This window comes from Lissotriton helveticus, chromosome 2_1 (genome assembly GCF_964261635.1).
Source record: "Lissotriton helveticus chromosome 2_1, aLisHel1.1, whole genome shotgun sequence".
In the NCBI taxonomy this organism is placed as follows: Eukaryota; Metazoa; Chordata; class Amphibia; order Caudata; family Salamandridae; genus Lissotriton; species Lissotriton helveticus.
Genome location: NC_136059.1, coordinates 923261397 through 923283723, shown reverse-complemented (window position 1 = coordinate 923283723; position 22327 = coordinate 923261397). Strand labels below are relative to the sequence as shown.

The 22327-nt window shown below is 42.1% G+C and overlaps 1 protein-coding gene across 1 annotated transcript in view; it reads right to left on the bottom strand.

Moving 5' to 3' along the window:
- CNTNAP4 (contactin associated protein family member 4) overlaps positions 1-22327 on the bottom strand; it is a 1902933-nt gene that overhangs the window by 578991 nt on the left and 1301615 nt on the right. The window contains exon 10 of the mRNA XM_078675664.1: positions 8226-8397. Coding sequence (XP_078531790.1) covers positions 8226-8397 — 172 coding nt within the window. The remainder of the gene's footprint in view (positions 1-8225; positions 8398-22327) is intronic.

The following is a 22327-nucleotide window of genomic DNA, read 5'->3' as shown; positions in this document are numbered from 1 at the left end:
AACTGTAGATGAGAAAGTAGAATTTTTAAATTTTGCATGTATCGTAAGGAAATACTGGAGTTATCTCTAAACTGTCATACATTAAATAGATGAGCATACTGAAGATCTGAATCGTGCACGTTTTAACTCGTTCTTGAGCTGTGCATATCAGCGAAGTAGAGAGTCACAATAGGTAATCAAATATTTCAAAGTACCTTTGGATTTTGGTTTTCACAAAAGTTGTCAAATTCTGTTTTCGATCGATGTAGGAAATTTTTCTCGATATTCCTTACGATGATATCGGCAAAGTGAAATCAAAATGGCTGCCAGTGACGTATTGACGCTATGTTGCGTCGCGTACGCTGTGCTGCGTTAGTAAAGTGATGTTATCAGCTTTTAGCTTGGACGGAGTGAACATGGAGAGTAATGTTGTCAAGGTGATTATCACGTCATTGAAACTTCGTTACACAGTGTTCTGAAGACGATGTAGGTGCTCGAGCCATATATTCGTAAGTCGTTACTTTTTTTGAAAATCACATCATGAGTAAAATTGTAAGTAATATGTGAAAATTCATCGCTAGGCACTCAATATGCTCCAGAAACATTGAATTTTGAAACATCGCATGTGTCATTTTCCCAAAATAAAACTGCACGATCTTTTCCGATGTCATATTTTGTGTTCCGTTAAGTTGAGCGCGCTGGCACCCAATTATCTCTTAAACACTGCTCGCAGCTTGTACACCATATTTGCAGGGAATGAGTTTACAAACAGTTTTCTTTCCTTAAAAGCGCCGCTCATTTGTTTTACAGCCACAATCTACTTTGAAATAGTGTAGTCATCTGTTTCAAATATCCTCAAAGGTTTTAGACAAAATGAAAGTAGCCGCCTCAGACAAATTGCTGACAGGTTTGCCTTGGGAAGTCTCCGAAATATACCACTTTGTATATGATAAATTAAATAGTTCTACTTGGAATATGATAGATAAACATTAATTGCCTTATGTTATAATAACGAACATTACTCGAAGGCACACTTTTTCATATTTCAAGTTCACTTCACACCGGAACTCGATATTTATCTCCGGTTGAGGTGTGCTTTTTAGCCCTTTCCTCGAAGTGTTAGAAATAGTAAAACCGATCTAAGTTGTGGCAAATTAGTTCGTTCAAGATCGAATTAACATAGCAGGTGGCAATTTAAATATCCAAACATTTGGAATACTTCAGCTTGTTTCACGCTCATACCAACCCTCTACTTACTTATGGCTGTCAGATGTTGTTGACACCGGTGGGGAAATCAAATGGTTGGTATGAAGTTCAGGTAGTTCATTTCAATTTCTTTTGCAGTGTCATTACGCGTAGTTTCTTCCGTAATCGTCGCCAGTGTAAAATTTATAATAAATATAAATGATGATGAGTCCTTGTGTTACTTTATCCAGATTTATTCTTAGTAATTATGAGTTGATGAATAGGATATAAGCAAGAATATAATTAAGTAAAGTCTAAGATGGATCCCCACCGGGAGCAGCAGGCAGCTGCTCAGCCTCAGATATATTTAACTGTCATTTCAAACATACACACCCAGCACTCTATGTGACATCATAGATCTATGCTGAGGTAATTATAATCAACACTAAAAAAGGACAGAAGGAAAGGAAAAGTAGAATGCAACAGTTGGGCACAGGAATGTTTTTAGCTCTAACCTGGCTAATGACATAAAGTTGGGGGTCATACAATCTCTATTGCAATAACTTGTTGGCAACCAGAATGGAAGGAGAATAATTAGAGAACATTCTGAGGAAGAGTAATGAAAGAGGAAAAAATAACCAACAGGAACTGACTTTCAACAGTATTGAATGTATCTTCAAGGCCCAGAGGCAAAAGGAGTCCGTGGCTTCCACTATTGATAAAACAGAGCTTTCTGTTCAATTTCTGAGGTAGACCCTGATTAATATGAGTATGAGAGATTATGATGGTCAGTATGAGATTATTAGAGGCATCGCTAGAGGTTTTCCCAAGATTGTGCTAAGGCCCAGCAAGTTGGTGTTAAAGCAGTAATTAAATAGATTGTCAGTACATAAAATATATTTTAGGTCGTTTGAGAATGTAAAAAACGTTGGCAAGAGAAGGCAGCATTCCAAGGACGAGGTGGGTTTCATGCAGTTTTCTTTTTTGGCATTTGGAATTATAATATCTGCTTTGTACTGAGGTAGCTAAATAACCATCACCCTAATAAGTTCTGATAAAACAAAATTATGTGCATTGATATTCCAGGGTACGCCCTGTGCCTGTGAACTGACCTAGTTGCCTGTTGGGACATCAGGGTCATGCTAGACCAGTGTTTCCCAACCTGAGGGTCACCCATTTTTGGTGGGTTGTGAAAGTTCAAGCAGTAAATAAAGATTCCTTTAAATTCTATATTTATCTTGTCACATTTGCTGCGCTTGACAAATTGCTGCTTTTTAAAACAATATGAGTGGCATTAGTGTTTTCAAACTCCCTCACTTTGCAGTTAGAGAAACAAAAGTAAAGCAAACTATGTGACAATCTTGTTTTTTGAAAGGAAAGACTGTAGGATGTAATTTTGTTGTAATGCACTACAAAATGTAAACAGCTGCAAATAAACTATACACATTCACCAGTCAGGAAAGTAAAAATGAAGCCTATTTTTTGAAACCTGAAGTGTGATGGAAACAAAGATTTTAATAGGAACCAATCAAATAAAGAAATTTTACTAAAATCTGTTTTCAACACATTATCATTTGTTTGCAGTATAGTTTTATCAGTAATGTCTATGCGGATGTAATGGCCATTTCATGCTAGTAAAGCTAGGTGGGTCACGTACGTTTGTCATTCTAACTGTGAGGTGTGGTACTAAAATTCTAAAGAAATTGAGAACCACTGCATTAGACCATTATAATGCAGCAGGAATTGCATAGTTAACTCAAGACCATTATGAGTGTGATGTGTACCAGCCATGTAGGATGTTGTTTGGGAAATTCTTACTCTGAAACCCAAATTGGCTTTGGGCTATTGACTAATTGCATTTAATTTAACTATACATCATTTGTAGAGTGGTATACCATATACTGAGGGTGTGCAAATGAAATACTACTAGTGGGCTTACAGCACTTATTGTGACACCAACATGTCCCTGCCTGCTATTGCAGAAGTGTGGCTCAATGGTTAGAGCGGCAGACCCTGATGCAGTAGTCTGGCCGGGACCAGGGTTCAATTCCTGCCTCGGTGGGTCTCGGGCTCAATTTCCTCGGACCTGATAATTCTCACCTCGGTGTCTACTCTAATCATGAGTCCCACTCTGCACCTCTGGGCAATAGCTTGCTTAATCTCTACAACGGCCCCAACAACGCTGAGGATGTCTGACTTCACCTTGGGGGTGCCCAGGAGTGAGCTCCTCACAGGGAAAGGCCAGAAAGGGTTCCTCAGCGGTATTCGTACAAGCGCCGAGATGCCTACGGGTAGTCGTGCACTATACAAGTGCGTAATCATTTAATTTCATTTTATTGCAGCCTGAATGCAGTTTTAAACTGCATATTTGACTAGGAAATTTAACCCCCTTGTCAATCCTTAAACTCTCCTTATATTGCATATACGTCACCCTTAAGGTAGGCCCTAGGTAGTCCGTAGGGCAGGGTGCATTGTAATTCAAAGATTTGACATGCACTTTTATGTTTTACATGTCCTGACAGTGAAAAACTCTTAAATTAATTTTTCACTACTGGAGGCCTACCTGTCCCATAGGATATTTTTGGGTTGCTTTATTACGTTTAATAGGTGCTAACTTTTCATCAGGGACAGACAAGCATTTCATTTTTGGTATCTATTAAATGTAATTAAAAATCCTCTTTAATGGGAAAGTCAAATTTTGTTTTTTTAGAAAGTTGACCCATAGCCGTTTGGTGCCTGCAAAATGTCTTAGGTCACACGTCTGGGTGAAGTTAGACTTTGTGAATTACTCCCAGACAGTCACACAGTAGAGGGCTTAGGTGGGTACAAATGGCACATCTGCTGGCAGATGGGGGAGGTGCAGAGAAACCTCTGGGAAATGGGGACTCAAAAATATTTTCCTAGGGGCCAAAAAGCATGGTCAGTTTGTCACCAAGTACCAGTAGGGAGATGGGTAGGAAAGGTGGGCATAGGGGAAGCGAAGCATGTACATGGTGTGGACAGGGAGTCATAGAATTAGTTTAAAAGAATCATTCCATACTGCCCTCTTAAGTCAGACCCTAGTCTCTAGATGAGTCATAGATTTAATAATACTGTGCTACGCTGTGACTGAGTCACTATCCCTCTATTACCCTTGGGGTAAGACTTATCTGCTTGCTATTTCAGCCTTGATGGAATCAAGTGCACAAAGGGAGTACCTTTATAATTGAAGTGGAAAGAAATGGAATCTTAGGCCTCACAATCTGCTTATGCTTTTACTTTCTTATCTGTAAAATTTAGGAGTGACTAGAAATAGGCTCCGGTAAGGTACAGAGTGCAATAAACAGTTCTTGACAAACACCCCACCAGCAAGGTGTGCAATTTTCTGAGGTGGGCAGACACAAACATCTAAGCTCCACCACTAGACATGGGACAGTGGAAAGGTTCTGGCCATGGCAGTAGGAGAGACATGACACTTAATCCTGGCTTTGCCAGTTTGGCAATGTATGCTGGTTATGCACACTGTATTTAAAGTCTGAGCAGGTTCCAAAGCACAAATGGATTTCTTTGGTGAAAGTAGTCCTTAAGTTTCCTCTAGAACTACACATACTTCATGTATTATCCAGGGGGGTGAGAACATCTAGGGGCACATTTACAAGCCCCTAAAACCACCAGAGCCATTTATTTTGACACTCTGATGGCACTATGTGCTGGCCCATATTTACAAGGCTACACAAAGCCACTTTGTGTGGCTTTACACAGCCTTGTAAATGTGGCCCACTTTAATGCAGTATTCTGTGTTAAAGGGGCGAGTCATGGGTGTTGCTGTGGATGCTCCCATGCAACACCTATGGCTATCTGACACTGCCTCAGATTTACAAGGATTGGTAAACGCCTTTCAAGGGGAGGCATTAAAGTGGAGCAATCAGAGAAATACTTTTTTTTCTCCTTGTTTTTGTTTGCGCTTTCCATGTGTACTGCATTTTGCAGCATCCACAGAAGGAGCAAAGTGCCTTAATGATTGTTTTGTGCAGGAATGCACCCTATCGTGCAAGGGAGTCTGTGTTGGTGCATGGCTGCTTTGTTTAGTGCAGGGTCACTGTGTTCCTGTATTATGGCACATCCCTGCATTTTTTAAATGACTCAGCTCGGAGCAGCAAAATTGCTTGTGGCACCACACTGCGCCATTTCATTCTAAATAGCCCACTTAGTATCCTTGTCCACTTACTAAAATATTGGTTAGTGAGAAAGTCATCAATCTTAAATAAAGGAGTCCTTTTTAATGATAGTCAAGTCATATGTTTCCTATGCCTTTGTCCACTTAATAGGCACTATGTGATAGAGGTTTAACAAGCCAAGTCATTGGCTGGGCAGCTCAAGGTGCTGTTTGATCCTTGTTCCCAAAACAAGCTGAGCTTTAATGTAGCTTCTGTATGTCACGCACACTCTAACCCCGGGCTCCAAGAATGAAAGACAAAGCATTAACTTGTGATTGTATAACAAAAGAGGGGAAGACTTACCCATCTAATGGCCTTGAGCCTGGGAGTCCTGCCCTGCTGCCACTAGGGAGAGCCATGTCAGGTTTCCTTTTTGTTAGCTTATTATTTTAGCAGCCTTGAACTGTGTCCTGAACTCCTCGGGGGTGCCCAATCCAACTCAGGGACCCTACAAATGGTTCCCTCATCGGAGGGCAGCGTACAGCCGGGAGATCCATAATCACTCTGCTGGTCTACCCACTACTGCAGGCAGGTACGTGTTTTTGTAGCTAGCCTCCCACTCTCCCCCAGCATGGGTGGGGGGCGAACCATCCACGTGGGGGAAAGCGGCAGCACTGCCCCTCCTCTCCTCCTGTTGGGGCCCAGTGATGGGGTCCAGGCCCTTCCTGCCATGTTGTGGGGTGTGCAATAGCGGTCCTTAAGTCTGTAGCTTTGGGGAAGTGCAACAGCATCAAATGGCACTTGGGGGTCCAGAGGTGGGGTCCTGACCACTAAATAACAATCCATCTGGGGAATGAGGTCCCTGGGCAGCAATGAGAAGTGGGGGGGGGCATGCACACCCTCCCCAGATATAAGAGGGCAGCTTCTTTGAACCGAGCCCTGGTTTACCCTGGGGAAATTTTCCAGCCAAGCCGCGCAGCCCCATACTGTCTGAGGCAGAAAAGAGGTGAAATGTCACCAAATTTTGAAATGCCATATCTCTGGCCCATTGAAACAATTTGGATGATCCTGGGCTAATTTTACTCCTGGTGTTAAACTCTAGTCACCAGACGCAGTGGCAGCAACCCTCATTCCCTCCCAAGTGGTGCAGGTCTCAAACAGCTGGTCCTCCTGGCTCCCTGTGCCAGCTCCCCTCTTGATCTTTGTTTCAGGGTGAAGAGAAGGCCAGGGCTTTCCCTAACTGGTAGCCAGCCTCACTGGCCCTTGAGGAGACCCACAGGTCCTGGTGTCAGTTGGGCAGAGTCCTTGGCCCTGAGTGGAGGTCTTCCTCCTTGCAGTTCTCCTTGTTGGTCCCATGATCAAGTAGCAAAGTGTAGAAAAATCCATACGCAAGAGAAAGCCTCCCCTTTGAGCAAGAGATTTTAAAGGGGAGAGGAAGGTCCTAGAAGTCAGGCATTTCTGGCCAAACATAGGGTGCTATATCCCCTCTCCAACCCTGTCCCACCGCTCCGGTACAGCATGCTGTGACAATCCAAAAAGGCATCATCTAGGAGCCACTGGTCACATCAGTTCCTTGGGGTTCCCAGCTCCACCCCTGGCAGACATAATTGCTAGGGCTTTGCACACTAGAATTTCAAAGGGAGCCCACCCACACCCGGGTTGGCTCCAGTTTTTGGGCACTCTCCTTTGTTAATTGGTCTTGAGCAGGCCCATCCCTGGTGCGGAGTAACAGCTGAGTGACTGATGCAAATCATTTCACCCCACCCCTGTTCTCCTCAGGAGCTGGGAGAAGTAGTGCGTATTGCTCCATTTGTGTTGGGCGACCCTTGTTCCAGGTGCTAGAGAGAAATGAAATTAACTGAGCACAGCTGGGTGCCAAAAAGGCCTGGGCTCTTATCCTGAGCTGAGCCAGGAAAATATGAAAACTCTGTATGTATAAGTTGCACAGATATCATTTTGTAAGTTACATATTTGATTTTCCTGCGCAGGCTACACTCTAATTTTAGAGGTCAATGGTCTCTGTGGGCCAAGGGGGAGTGAAACTGTACTCTAAGGCAGTTCTCTCACTATATTTATAATACAGTGTCACCATAGACAAAACAGCAAATCACACTCACTTTCCCTATTAGTGTACGTTAATGTTATAAGGCCTATCCCAGATGAATCACTAATCCTGCAGAGTCCCCACTGTGCCAGGCTACCTGTGCGCTGTTACCGGGCTGTGCATGACAGTAGTCTTCCACACTGCATGTACATGCAGGTGCAAACATGTTCACGAGTAACCCACCAAATGCCCCTTACCCTTGCTGCATCGCAGTGACCTTATCTTAAAAGGCGGACAATGGTGGTAAATACGCGCAGTCCATTTGCCATGTGATTACCGTAGGTGAGACACGTATAATGAGACTCATCTGCTCTAAAAAGTCCCAAACCAGGTAATTTAAAACACTAAAAATCCAGACATACTGATTAGTTGGAACCCAATTGCAACACTTATGTTGTAAATTGAATGCCAGGAGAAAGTTCTGAGCACTGATGAACTGCCCAAAATAAAAGAGGTAGATGTGTCATCACAATAGGAGGGCGCAGGTAGACTTGCTTTCTGCTGAGTGAAAAATGCAATACTGCATGAATTGTTTGTTACCTTGGTGTCTTATTATCTCTCCATTCCAAAACCCACAGATCAGAATGGGGAATAATATATATGTACTCTTTGTTTTCCCTTATTCCAAGAAGCAAGTAGTTCAGATTTTTCCCAGTGCAAAATCTGAGAGGTTTTACCTGGCAATATTTGTGTATTAGAAATTGCCAGTTCTGTATGATTTATGCGAAAAAAGCAGGAATCCTGATTTGTATGTGCAAGTGTTAGAATGTTTAGGCCTGCCTATAATGTAGGCCAAAGGGTACGAAGATGAAGGTCCTTACCTGTCAATGATGTTGCAGAGGTCTAGCTGCAGGCCGCTGAAATTCCCCAGAATGTTTTGCTGCACTGAGACTAGATCAACAGCTTTACCACCAATCACGATTAACCTCATGCATCCCTGAAATCCTTCAACCAGACGTTTACAATCTGATGTGCTACTGTTGGTAGGGCAACCTGAAATCAGGAACAAACGTACACTATTTGTAGCAATGCAAGGAATGTAGTATTCTTTACAAAATACATTAAATATGTAAGTTATTTTATACATCACCAAATACTTTGTTTTTCAATAAATTCAGAAACCATTTGGGATTATCTATCAAATAAATACTGTGATATAGGGTTGACTTCAGCAATTAGTGTATCATTGGAGGTTATGATCATTAGAGAGCAAGAATGTCTGTAGAGTTTCACAAAGAACCCCAGAAACCTGTCATTATTTGAAGGCCAAAGAGTGCTTCTGAATCTGGCTATCAATTCGGGAGTCCTTTTTTGTATTTTTTCCCTTTTTACTGAATTTCGAGGAGGACAAGGCTAGAAGAAACATAGCAATATTTTCTTCTTTTCAGATGAGCTGGGAGAGGGCAGAATTCTGCAAGGAACTGTGGCAATTACAAAACAAAATATAGCCCTTAGGCCCTCATTACGAGTTTGCTGTTAAATCTTGATATTTGCATTCCCTCCATTACTGCACATTTCAGAATCACTAGATAAAAATCAGATACTCTGGATACTTTTGGCAGATTTAACCTGCTAATATTTTTTGGGGGAAAAATATCCAGTAAATATTGGGACATAAGGATTTTGGGGCAGTAAGCAATTAAATCTGCTTATTATTTCCCATTATTGGGGAAAAACTTATAATTGGGTGATATTAATTTCACCTGCTGAATTCCAACCCAGTGAAGTTGAATTTTGTTGAGAATAATCCATATTGTACCAGTTATCAGCCAAATCATGGTGAGGGCCATAGACATATTGGGTTTCATATTATGTCCTTGATAAGAGCTGAAAGTATTACGGTGAGTGTGTTGCAGCAGACAACAGGCATGGTGAACTCCGGCGATTGATGAAATAAAACAAAAACTAATATGTTTTCTATATAGTTAAAGTCTTCCATCACTGATATAACAGTTGTCCTCGTTCTCTATTATTGGCATTATATAAATCCATTATGACTGTAGCAAGACATACACCACAGCCATATGGACACACATTTATTATCAAACATTCACCTTTAATCATAAAAATGTATATAAATACAAAAACCGATTGAAATGGAGTATTCATTGTAACAATTAGTAGTTGGGTTGGGTCTCATGGGCATCACTAGTACAAATTTGTTTCCACCACACCCTCTTTAAATATCTACTTGGTTCAATTAAAGTCAGGCAAAAACATTATGTGATTCATATATTGTGCAGACAATTTAAATATACATAAGTGATCCTTCCTTGGAGTTTTCCACCACATAACTAGGTGATGACTTCAAGAAACTATTCTCTGAAAAATAGAGGGGTTTCACATGTAGCAAAAATATCTTGATCTTTTGAAAGTTCAATAAAGCATAATCAATATATTTCTTTATACTAAAAGATGTCCCCATTTTTAGTGGTTGATTAGTGTCAGTGGGTGGGCACCACCTGCATTCGTGTTAGAAGACTTGACTCTTTTTTGACAACTCTGTAAAAAAGAAAGCGAGGAAGAGAGAGGAAGAGAGGGTGTGTATGTGCGTACAAGAGAGAGAGGGAGAGAGAGAGAGCTAGAAAACCCATTCTAGTTGGTCAAAGAATAGTTATGAAAGAATCTCTGCTCCAGCCCTGCTACCTATGGTACAAGCAACAAGCAATCCAAGCAGCAGGCAATCCCCAAAAAAGTGCTGGTTAACTTCAAGAAGTACCAACAGAAGCAAAGTGAACAATACAGTAAGACAATACAATTCCAAAACCAATTTAGAAAAATAAAGAAACAAATAGAGAAAGTGTGAATGAGTAAAAAGACATCAAGCTCATGAACATAAGTTAAGGGGGGGTTGAGAAATGAATTTACGAAGTTTAAAAGCAAGCACTACTCAGAAAAATGAAAGCAGCAATTAAAAAATACTATTTATATGTGACTGGGCCTAGACTTGAAATCAGACAAACTGCGATGTAGTGGTGGTCATATACACCAGGCCAAGTGTTTCCTTTGGACTCTCCAGCAGGGCAAGGTCCAAGGCAGTTGAGGGTCCCTAGAAGGTGGTCACGCTATTAGCATACTAGTGACTCTTCGTGCTGCTATCTGAAACTGGAGCACCAAGCAATTTCATGTAGTGGTTGAAGATGACAGTTAACAGAATTGATTCCTGGGGGACTCCACAGGGAATAGGGGCCTTTGAGGCCTAGAGGTGCACATATGAAACAAACTGGTGCTGGTTGAAAAGGTAGTAACCTATGAAAACCATTGCCAGTAAATCCCTCCGGAGGCTCCAAGGTGCCTATAAGTGTGGGATGGTCGACTGTGTCAAAGGCAACTGAGAGGTCCTGTCAGTATCAGGTCCAGAGGTCATCTGCGTCTGTGATCAATAGGGCATCATCTGCATTGTGTAAATTAGCAGTCTCCATGCTGCAGAGAGATCTCAATTCAGGCTGGTAGGAGAGGAGTAGAGGGTTAGCACTGATGTGATCTTGGAGTTGAACACAACCTGTTTTTTCAATGATCTTGTCAATAAATGGCATGACAGTTATGGGCTAGTAACTAGCAAGGTCCTCAGGGTTCATGAAGATTTTAAAAGTGGTAGAATTTGGCCTATCTTGAGAGTTTCTGGGAAGACACCTTCAATGAGGAAGGCATTGACAATGGTGGGAGTTAAAGCAAAGTAAAACTGGTGAGGATTGGAGCTAAGTTTAGGCGCTTACTCGAATGAGTGAAAGCCACATGTTTTAAGGTTTTATGCTGTACCCATTAATACACCCCCCCATCAAACATAACCCCTTTAATTTTTGTTTTGTTCAGAATACATATTTAGGTTTGTTTTGCAGAATGATTGATAGACTAATTGAGACAATGTTTATTGCAGATTAGTAGAAATCAGCATCAGATTAGGCATGACCACGAAGAAATAAAATGGAAGCAGTATTCTTTCCTGAACAGTAGACCAGCAGTATTATTTTAAAATCACAAAGGATTTCAAGCAGTTCCAGACTTGAGCAATGAGTTTTGATTTCATGTGTGTAATGTATGATAAGCAAAGAGAGGCAGACAGAGAGTAAGTGGAAAAGTGGGAGAGAGGAGAGAGCAGGAGCCAGTGCAGTCCGTACTATCAACTCCCCAGATACTAAATGCAATCCCTCAGTCCTACTCTCTTTGCCAAATATTATAGGGCATTAATGAAGAAGCACGCAAGGTGGAAAATGTTATCGTTATGCACACACCTATTTGGTATTAAAATATGACTTTTCTCCAAGAGTTGTGGCATAAACCTATACCTCAGCTTTACTCATTTAAATATACATTCTGAGAGATAATATATCGCCTGTTTCCAGGCACTGTGCAGCTCTCAGGATTGTGAATGCTTTGGTTATTACAGACTCATCCTGGGATTATAGGTAATATAATACGAAACAGTATAAAAGTATTTTCAATTCGCTCACAGATATTAAATTCTTCAGTAATGTACAGACCTACTCTTAGATAGTTAATGTCGTTTTCTCAGTCACTAGAAAGTTAAGTTAAAGTAATGCATTTCCATGCTCTCAGGATAAAGAATATCCTCGGTATTTATGCTCCTCTCCTGCCTCTTAATACAATAGATTAGGCCTCACAATGATAAGGGTATAAGCATCCAGCTCGCAGGCTGTTAATGCTGTTATGGGCAACCTAGTCACTGAGGCCATGTGAGACTGTGTTCGCATTCGATTATAAGAAAAAGGTCACATAGATGCTGGGCTTCTAAAATAGAAGGTTTTCATAACATCCGGAAATTGTGCATGTATATTTGACTTTAGAAATGGCTAATGTATTGTGGAAACATTCCTATGGGGGGATTTGTGCTGGCGGGGAACACAACAGGTAGAACAGGAGTATAGTGGTAAAGGAGAACCTCTTACAATACCTTGCAGGTGACCCTATCAACATTTGTTATGCCAAGGTGTGAATTTACCTTAATGTCTGTAAACGCCAAAAGTCTCAGATGTCGGAGGTAAATGTACACACGCACAATCTATGGACTTTAAACCAGTAGCCCATTTTAATCTGCCAGACGCGACCTTGTCCCATATATGGTTGAAGCAAAGTCTCAGTCACCTACATTGTTTACTTGCCATAAACATTAAATAAAACTTGTGACAAGTACTTTAAAACACTTCATCAGAAGATAACCTGATCGGCATGTGTGTTCTTGTATATGTTCCAGTAATAAAAACGCTTTTTCTGAAACATTTAATACCACAGTTTTGCCGTTCCAAGTACTAGAAATAACGAGAATTACTTTCAGAATTTACCGTTTTATCATAGAAAGAAAAGGAAGAAAGAAAATACTGTTCAAAAATAAATGTACAGCAAGGTCTGCATCTATTCAGTGATACTTTCTTTATTAGTAGCATGCACTATATACAGGGCTTTGTACCAGACCTTTGTCATCCCATAGAACTGTAAATACCAGCTATTACTATTATCTTACTCAATATTACCCAATGCATCGACCTTAAAAGAGTGAACCACTGGTTTTGACCTGACAAAGTTTGAAAAGCTGCAAGGACGTGTCTCATTTAAAGATCTTACTGGTAATTATATTGAGCCCGATTCACACAGAAAGTAGTATATGTACACTCTGTGTTTATCTATAACTATCTTATCATTAGGAACAATGGCCCTGCTCTTAACATTTAAGGCCCTAATTACATGTCCAACATAGCGTAATTAAGGCATGGAATCCCGCTCCGCCTAATTGTAAATTGAAGTGCTTTTCCATATCTGGGTTTTTCTGGAGTGGTAAAGCCATACCTGATTTTTCCAGCTAGTATTTCAGGACAGAAAATTAAATTACACCAGACTTTGACTGAAGCAGCAGCTAAGCATCATTCCTTGTGGGTTTTTTTTCAAATGGGGGAGAATACAAGGCTACCCCACCACATATTAACTTTCCCTTTCCCCCGCATTCCTTCATCCTGGCCGTGCATAGAGATTCACATATACATTTAGCACCTACTTAGAGCAGGTGGTAAATGTATTCGTTGAACCTCAGGAAATTGGGATTTCCATTTCATTTTATGACCAGAACAATAGTTCCCACACAGAAATTCCCAATTCCAAGGGGGTTTAACTCGGATGGTATTGGAGTGATTTACTACACAGTAACACTAAATTTGTGAGCCAATTTGTTAATCCCCCTGTACCACCCAAATCGTAATCAGGCCCAAATTGGAAAATCCACGTCTCTTATAAAGTAAGGAATCATACTGCAAGAAAGGAGAGTTAAGTAAAGGCAATATTCATCATTCAAATTTATTTCAGAGCCACCAGGCACATGAACCAAGTCAGGATAAACCTGATACAAGTTAAGCTGCATTTTATTTCGAAACTCGATTTTACCTTTTAGTTTAGGTTGCCCTGTGGACTTGAGAGTTCAATCCATAGTGCACGCCCCATTTTCTGTAAATGTGGCATTATCGTTTGTTAGATCTGGGGTTCTCTAGTTGGCAATGGTATACACCTTTGTCCAAATAGGAACCCTTACTTCTAAGCCAGGATAAGGGGATTACACTCCTTAATAAAACCTGCTCAACCCTTTGGTAGCTTGGCAAGAGCAGACAGGTCTATTTCAAAGGCAGTGTGTTAAGCATTTGTGAATATGCACAGTAATACAGTGAAAATACTACAGATGGACACAACACAGGTTTTATAAAAATAAATATTCTTTATATAGACGTAACACAAGACCACAAATGACAAAAATCCACAATACTACACTTAAGATTGCTTTAAAGATGATTAAAGTTACTTAGTTCAAGTTGATGATAAATGCAACAAAAGTTCTCGACAAAGTACCTGGATGCGTAACGCAAAGTAAACAAAAGGCTCCAGGAAGCTTCGGCGTCAGCGCGCTCTATAAATGGCACCTAACATAACATAACATAACAGGCTCGCAAAAGGGGAGATGCGTTGGTTCTGTGATCCGGGGGTGATGATGCGTCGTGCCTCAATGCTTGCGCAGAGTAGGGGATGCGTCGTAATCCTTACCGTTGCGGAGGTGATGTGTAGATTCTGGCGACCTTGATGCGGCAATGTGATGATGATGCGTAGATGCCCTGGCAGCCTTGCGACGACTCTGTACTTAGGAGCCGCGACAGGCCCTGCGACACGCTTCTCCAGGGATGCGATGGCGAATCTCACGATGGCGTTGCGCTTCTCCGGTGATGCGACAGCAGGCAGCTTCGATGAACACATGCTTCAAGGCTCGCTTCTCCGGTAATGCGGCGATTTCAGCTGCGGTGGCGAAGCGCTTCCTCTCGATGCGTCGCGCTTCCAGCTCCCAGCGACACGCAAATGTCTGGAGTTGAGAATTCCCAGCAAGAAAATTCAGAGGGGAGCTGGATATTAAGTCTTTTGTCCCTGAAACTTCAGCAGGAGGCAAGCACAGTTCAAGCCCTTGGAGAATATTCTGAAGATGATGAAAGTTCTTAAAAAGTTCCTTCTCCTTTCCTTGGCATGGAAGCAACCACTGCAGGCCAACCCAGCAAACAGCACACTGGCAGAGGGGCAGTCAAACTCCTGCAGCTTCCTTGGTTCTTTTCCTTGGCAAAAGGTTTCTTGTTACAGAAGTGATCTAATTTCTTGGGATCAGGGTCCCAATATTTATACCCCAAAATCCTTTGTTCTCTGAAAGCAGAGTTAGTCCAAACCAGTTACTGAGCACTCTGTTTCAATGACTCTCTTCTTCCTTTCACTGTGCAGGGCAGAGACATCAGCCGTCCCACAGGAGGTGGAGCCAGCACAGGGGAGGGAAGATACAGCTCTGGATCACGTTGTTGACATGATTCCTTCTCTCATTTCACAGTGCAGGGCAGAGACATCAGACAAGCCACAGGAGGTGGAGACAGCATTGTAGACGGAAGGCCCAGCCCTATTCAGGTCCCAGGTGCAACTCTTCCCTCCCATCTAGATGCAGATCTCTCTATTCACCACCGGACTGCCCCAGCCTGTCTCCTGGAATCCCCCAGCCCTGTCACTCACAAACCCAGACAAGGAATACACAACCTAGCAGAGGCAGGCCTGGACAGTTAGGCAAGAAAATACCTACTTTCTAAAAGTGGTATTTTCAAACACAGAATATTAAAACCAACTTTATTAAAAGATGTATTTTATTATTTTGAGTTCAGGCATACTAAATTCGAATTTCTACCATGTTCCCTGAGTCAGTTAGGATTATAAGAATGTAATAATCTAACTGGCCATTCTAACCTATGGCTCACAGGTAGCCTTCAATAGTGAAAAACGAAAATGGTTGTAATTCACTATTAGGACATGCTGCACACATCAGAGCATGTCCTACCTTATACTTACAATGCACCCTGCCCTTGGGCCTACCATAGGGGTGTCTAATATGAAGCAAGGGGAAGGTTTAGGAACTGACAAGTGGGTGCACTTGGCCAAGTCAACATGGCAGTGCTAGACTGCACATAGGCCTTGCAATGGCAGGCCTGAGGCACACTTTACAAGCTGCTTCTGTGGGTGGCAAAACCAGTGCTGCAAGCCCACCAGCAGCATTTGATTTACAAGCCCTGGGCACACATGGTGCACTGTACTAGGGGCTGACAGATAAATCAAATAACCCAATCATGGAATCACCAATTAGTACATCAATGTAAAATAGGGAGCACTTGCACTGTGGCACTGATTAGCAGTGGCACAGTGCCCAAAGCAGATAACCAGCAAAAATATATCAAAACAGAGGAGGCAATCCATCAAAATGGAAGGGAGACTCATGCCAATGATGCCAGGTCTAACACTGTTAACCATAAACTTTATTATTTACCATGTAGGTCATATGCCTCAAGATACTCCATCTTGTCATTGTGAGTCCAGCTCATGGGTCTTTTATAGAGAAATATTTTTGCCACCAGGAAGCCACAATAGTTACTATTATTGACAGAAGTCATCTAGACACACCCCTTGTTCCCTCATAGCATTCACTTTTCTGTCATTGACAAATTTAGTTTGCTTTTCGTCTTTCATTAGGCCGAGTAAGTATTAACCTAAAAAATTATCTGGTATCAAGTGGACATTTTTAAACAAGAAATCCAAGGTTAAAAAATAGGGCCTGATTACGAATTTGGCTGTAAGGGAAACACCGTTGAAATGCCGACAGAAACCCAGTCTCCTAGTTGGCAGTCCACCAGCCGTATTACGATGTTGGCGGTTTGCATAACAAAAGACTGCTAGAGCACCACCACCAGTAATTCGTCGACTGTCTCGACAGCAGTAGGGGGAAAGCAGATGCCAGAGGGCTGTACCGCAAGTTCACTGCCATTGGAATTATGAGTTGGCTCTTTGTGAGGCCGACCATGGTGGGAAGACTGCCTGCTTCGAGTCGGCAGAATAAAAAGAATTTGGGTGCAGGCTCACCCATTTGCTTTTCTTCCCTGCAGACTCCCACATGGATCCCTTCCTCCAGGGCCCCCTTTCACAGTATCATCTTTAGCCCAAAGAAAATGACCCAGTTGGTGCCGAATTCCAGGGAAGTCCATTTTGCAGTATTTACCCATTGACTGGGCTGGGCACATATAGTCCGGACTACAACAATGGGAAGGTACTTGTAGTAGGTATTTTTTCACGTGTCATGGATATGTATACATTTAACACATGTGCTATCAAAATATACACACATGAATTGACACATATAAAAAAATATTCCCTGCTGTGAAAAGCACCACCGCTGGCCCAGTGGTGGCATCATAATACGGTGGGCCAAAGATAGCTACTGCCACAGTATGGTGGTAAGACCGTCAAACTTGTAATCAGACCCTTAGAGGCCCATTAGGATCTCGGGCGGTGGAGGGGATCCACCCAAGATCCTTCCTCCCCCACCACCCATTTCTCCCTCGCCATATTACTATGATGGGGAGGACCGTGACGATGGAAAGACCGTCCGCTGCTTTTCCACCGCAGAAAAGGGTTTAATATGGTGGCGGTGTCTGTTAGACACTGCCAGCCATATTACCATGGGTGCGGAAAGATGCCTCCGCCATAGAAAGGCATGCGGGAATAGACTGCGGGGCCCGTTGCGGGACCCCAGGGACTCTGGGGGGTGGGGGGTGCACATGGGGGGGTACCTATGGTACCCCCCAGCAGTTCCATGCACAACATGCCTTCTTGGCTTTGTGGCGGGCGGTGCTGAGTGCACCGCCTGCCACAATGTTAGGAATGCAGGATGCGCCCGCCACTGTGGCGGGCACATCCTAATGGCAGCCACGAGACCCCCGCCCTTATGGCGGGCGGTCCCTTTGTACGAGGGGATGGGGGCGGACAAAGTCCACCAGCCTTCCTAATGGGGCCCTTAGTATTGAAAGCTTCAAACAACTTCTCCCAAGAGAAAGAAAACACATCTGGTTGCAGTAATCAATAATCTACCTTATCACACTTTTCAGACTAGTGATCAACTAATTGTCTAATTTCTGCACTCGAACAATCGACTATAGATGGATCCATCCCCTTGCAATGCATGGGGCTGGCCTTCCTCTCTAAAATGTATCTTCTCATTTTCACGGTTTGTGATTTATTTTACATGTGTAGCTCTTGTGTAGCCTATGCAATTGTTTGCTCTATAAAAAACTTCGGAATATATCAAGTGAACTGAGAGCCATGACTAAGATCATGTGAAGATGTTACATGTTCAATGAACAGCCTCACTCAAAATAATTTCTTCGCTTCCAGCCAACATGATTGAAAACATTTTCCTGACATTATACAGGACCAAGCAGTGCCACATTGGCACACTGGCGTAATACAAACTGATGGGGCCCTCTTGCACAATGGATTGTGGGGCCCGAGATATTCATTGACCTTCAGCTAAACAGGGAGTCCCCTTGAAACTTTGGGAGCTGCATGCGCCTGTGTTACACCCCTGAAGTGCCACAAGGGCAATGCATGTGGATAAAATAGTTTATCAGCACTCACTAGTAAGATAAAATTCATTAGTGTGGTTCTGTTCCATTTTATGGCTTTTTGCTGATGGGGTGAAGGTGTGTGGGTGTCAGATGCCATCAGCCCCTATTTAACATTTACAGAAACGTTCAGCAAACGAATACTTAAAAGTAGCTATGGGAGACAAACATCAGTTGCTAGCTGTCTCGTCCCCCCGTCTGCATTTACACATTTTTGTATTTTCTTTGTTTCACATGGAAAGCATTTCTTCAAGTAAAGTAATCCAACTTCTGTCACCCCATTACAGTTTGGAGTACTGAGTGCATTTCCATACTTAGGCTATATAGGTTTATGTTTGAAACTGCATTAACTGAAGCAATTACATTGCTAATGTTTGTTACAATGCACAGAATCTATTCAGAACTGGACGGAGGCAGCTCTTCCAGCCAGGCCCAATCTCTGATACCAACCCACTGAGCTCCCACAATATCCCTTGCTGCATTTCCGCTCATTTCAAGGGTGATTAGACTCCGCAGAGGAAAGTTAGACTGCAATTATGGTCACTTGAAGTGCCTTCTGTGCAGTACAGAGCATACTGTCTTGGGTGAAGGTTACTATCAGAAGCTAGTGAAGGGTACGCCGCCCCACCTGAAGGTGGTCTCCAGGTTTGAGGATGATGATGATTTGCGTTGTTTTGTTATTTTTGACATGGCATTGATCCAGTTGCTCCACGACGTGCATGGCATAACTTTTGCCTTGATAAGTGACACTCTCTGATTAAATTATACTGTGGAATTCAGAGAAAGGCAGAGATAAAAATGTAAAGTTTAGCTGCTGAGGGTAAGTTTCAAGTTGTAGATGATGCACAGATTATTTTGGATTGGAAGAACGTCACCATAGCTCATTACTAATACAATAGGAGATGTGAATTTAAGGAAGCCAACATGACATGCATAGACACTTAAACATACGAAGAGTGCTTGATGGCCAGTGTTATTGCTTCTGAGGTAATGTCCTATAGCACCAGCAGGGCTCGCTCTAGGGCGGAGGCACCAGTGCCCCCACAAAGGGCGCTGACCAGGTGGGGGCGCCCTATATTATGGTTTTAAATGCACTTGCTGCTGTGTTCTTTCCCGCCAGCAATTTTCAGGCAACAATAAAAATGTCAAGAAAATGCCGGTGAGTAATGTTCTTCCTGGAGAGAGATTGGAGTTTTGATTAGAGGAAGAGTTTTGACTCACCAGAAGGTAGCATAGAGGGTTAATAATGCTGCTGCAAAGAACGTATACTATGCAGAAAACAAAATGCACATAATGTTAGAGATCCTATTGTGACTTGCAGTTTATAAGTTAAAAGCCTAATGTAGATCAGAGAGCAATTAACTGTCATCAAAGAGCTGCATGAAAACTGCAAGGTATAGTTTAGAGTGTTATGATTTTTCCCCAGTCTATCCTTATCCTAATGATGCAAAATGGGTTCATTTGGGTAGAATTCAATTCTTAATATTAAAGAGAACCCTCATCCATGGTGCTACGTTTTGAATTCTGAGTTTGTGCTTCTCCAGACCAAGCACTCTTAAACTATACTCCTTGCCGGTCGGAATGCGATGTGACTCCTACACCATGTAGTCCTCTGCCTTATGTAACGTTTCCTAAACACTAATTTACACATGTATTTTTAATTGTCTCTGTATATTGTGAGCGTGTTGTGAAGTGCTCTGACACCCTTCACTGGTATGCGTGGCACTATCAAACGAATTCAATTAATCTGAGAATTAGTAGTTATGGAGACTTTAGGGGCACAGTTAAAGGGTGGTTGTGAGGGAATACGTGGCAGAAGTGGTCATTGGGGGTGGCGCCAACAAACGTTGTCGCACAAGGCGCCATCAGTGCTTAAGCCGACCCTGAGCACCAGAAATTTCAGCTTCCCTTCTGCTAAGGCCACCAGGAGTCCTCCGAATTCAGATGCCCACAAGACACAGCACCATTATGCGTATTCTTTCCATCAGCGCAGAGGTAGGCAGCAAGCACCGTGTGCGTCTCCATTGTTAGATCTCTGAGTAACCTCATGATCTTTATTTTCATTCCATAGGACTGACGCAACCTTTCATCCTTCTGTGGTCAATAAATGAAGTGCCATAGACTTGATAAAAACTAACACTTATTATAAGTCGTTCTAGGAAATGGGAAAGTCTGTGGCAGTAATTGACAATAAAAGAATAATGTTTTATTGTTTTAGTAAATTGTACCCCCTCTGTGTTTAATAAAACGACAGATGCAAATCTCACACATCCAGGCTGGATTGCGATCCTTATGTTAAAGGAGAGTTGTCTGCATACATTTTGTTTCATGCTACTGAATGCATGAGGCAACTCAAGTGGGAAAATTACGGTCGCCACTGGTTAGACAACCTCAAGAAAGCAGTATTTTATATGACTGACAGAATCCCAAAATTCATGCCGTTCCTCACATAAACAAAGGGGGAAAGCCACCACCGCCGAGCCACGTGCGCCTACGCAGGCAGCCTGACAGAGCCAGCCAGACGTTTCTCAAATGTGCTTACATTTGAAAATGGACTCCAGCGAGAACGGACTATCCAAGCGGCAGTACATTAAATAAGGCACTTAAGGAAATGTTCATTTGCTTGTTTGTGTTGTTCCTTTACACACACAAAGGAAAATCGGTCAAAAGATTACATTTAATAATCATGAAAATGTAAATAGAAAATATAAATAGAATCGCTTTCTTCTAAAAAAAAACTGCTCTGCAACCCTATTATGAAAATTGATACACGGAAAGGAGACAGAGAAGAACAAATGGATAGTGTATGTAAATAAAGTCTTTGCCAAGAGTTCCTTACAGCAAAGAGAATTCCCTGTAGCAGACATTGGCTTGATCCAGAGCACTAACTGTAATAGTCTACTGAGCAGGCACGCGATAAAGTAAGTCTTATCGTCTGCTTGCTGGGTTTAGTCCAGAGGGCAATGTTGCTTCACAAATGATGCAGAAGGACACAGCTTGGATCTAAATCACACAATACTTCCCCTTGGGTGACATCCTTCAAAGAGCTTCTGTCTTTTCATATTGGCATGCAATGACTAAAGTACTACTGTGTTCCCAAAAGCGTGTATATACTGCCACAATCAGTATCAACTAAATATATCTCTTCGGATTTCTGTAGTCAAATATTTATAAATGACCTGCAAATGCTAGCCATAACTAGGGCCACTGGAATTATGCAATTTTTTGACTGCCACGTTTCCACATAAATATGAATTTGCCACATTTGCCGCATAATCCATCATCTGCTGCATATTCCACAGATTTTAACAAAAAAAGTGTTTCTAGCTCAAACCGATCAAAAGTTATTAAAAACGCAGCAGCATGTGTTGCCATGAAGTGAAAGGTCCTTCGCAAAGGTTGACATGCCATTTTATGTTATGTAATGTTATTTTATGTTATGATATGCTATTGTTGGACTTGGTCCTCTCTGCAGGGTCAAACCCAAACTTTCTGCATTCAGCCCTCCTGTTTTCTGAATCCATTTTTGCGATCATTAGGATTCTGCACACTGCCAACCAGTGCTAAAGTGCTTGTTCTCTCGCTCTTAAAAATGGTCAATGGGCTTACACCCAATTGCCGCATTTAATATACTTGTAAATCCCTGGTAAAATGGCACTACGCATACACTTGGCCTGTAAATTAAATGCTATTTATTTGTGGGCCTGAAAATAATAAACAAGAGGGCAAATCAGTATTCACTACTGGGCTTTGGTATCTAAGATAAAGTAAGTAAAGGTGCCTACAAGGGAGGTATTTAGAAAAATAATGAAATACATAAATAAGTCAGTGTCCAAGAGTGACATCATAACTTAATTTGTTGTGGTCAGTTGGAGAAACTATTAAAGTGTTGGATAAATCACAGCAATATTTAATTATTCAACATTTTAATGTTTCCTCTAGTGGGCCTGCAGCACTGATTG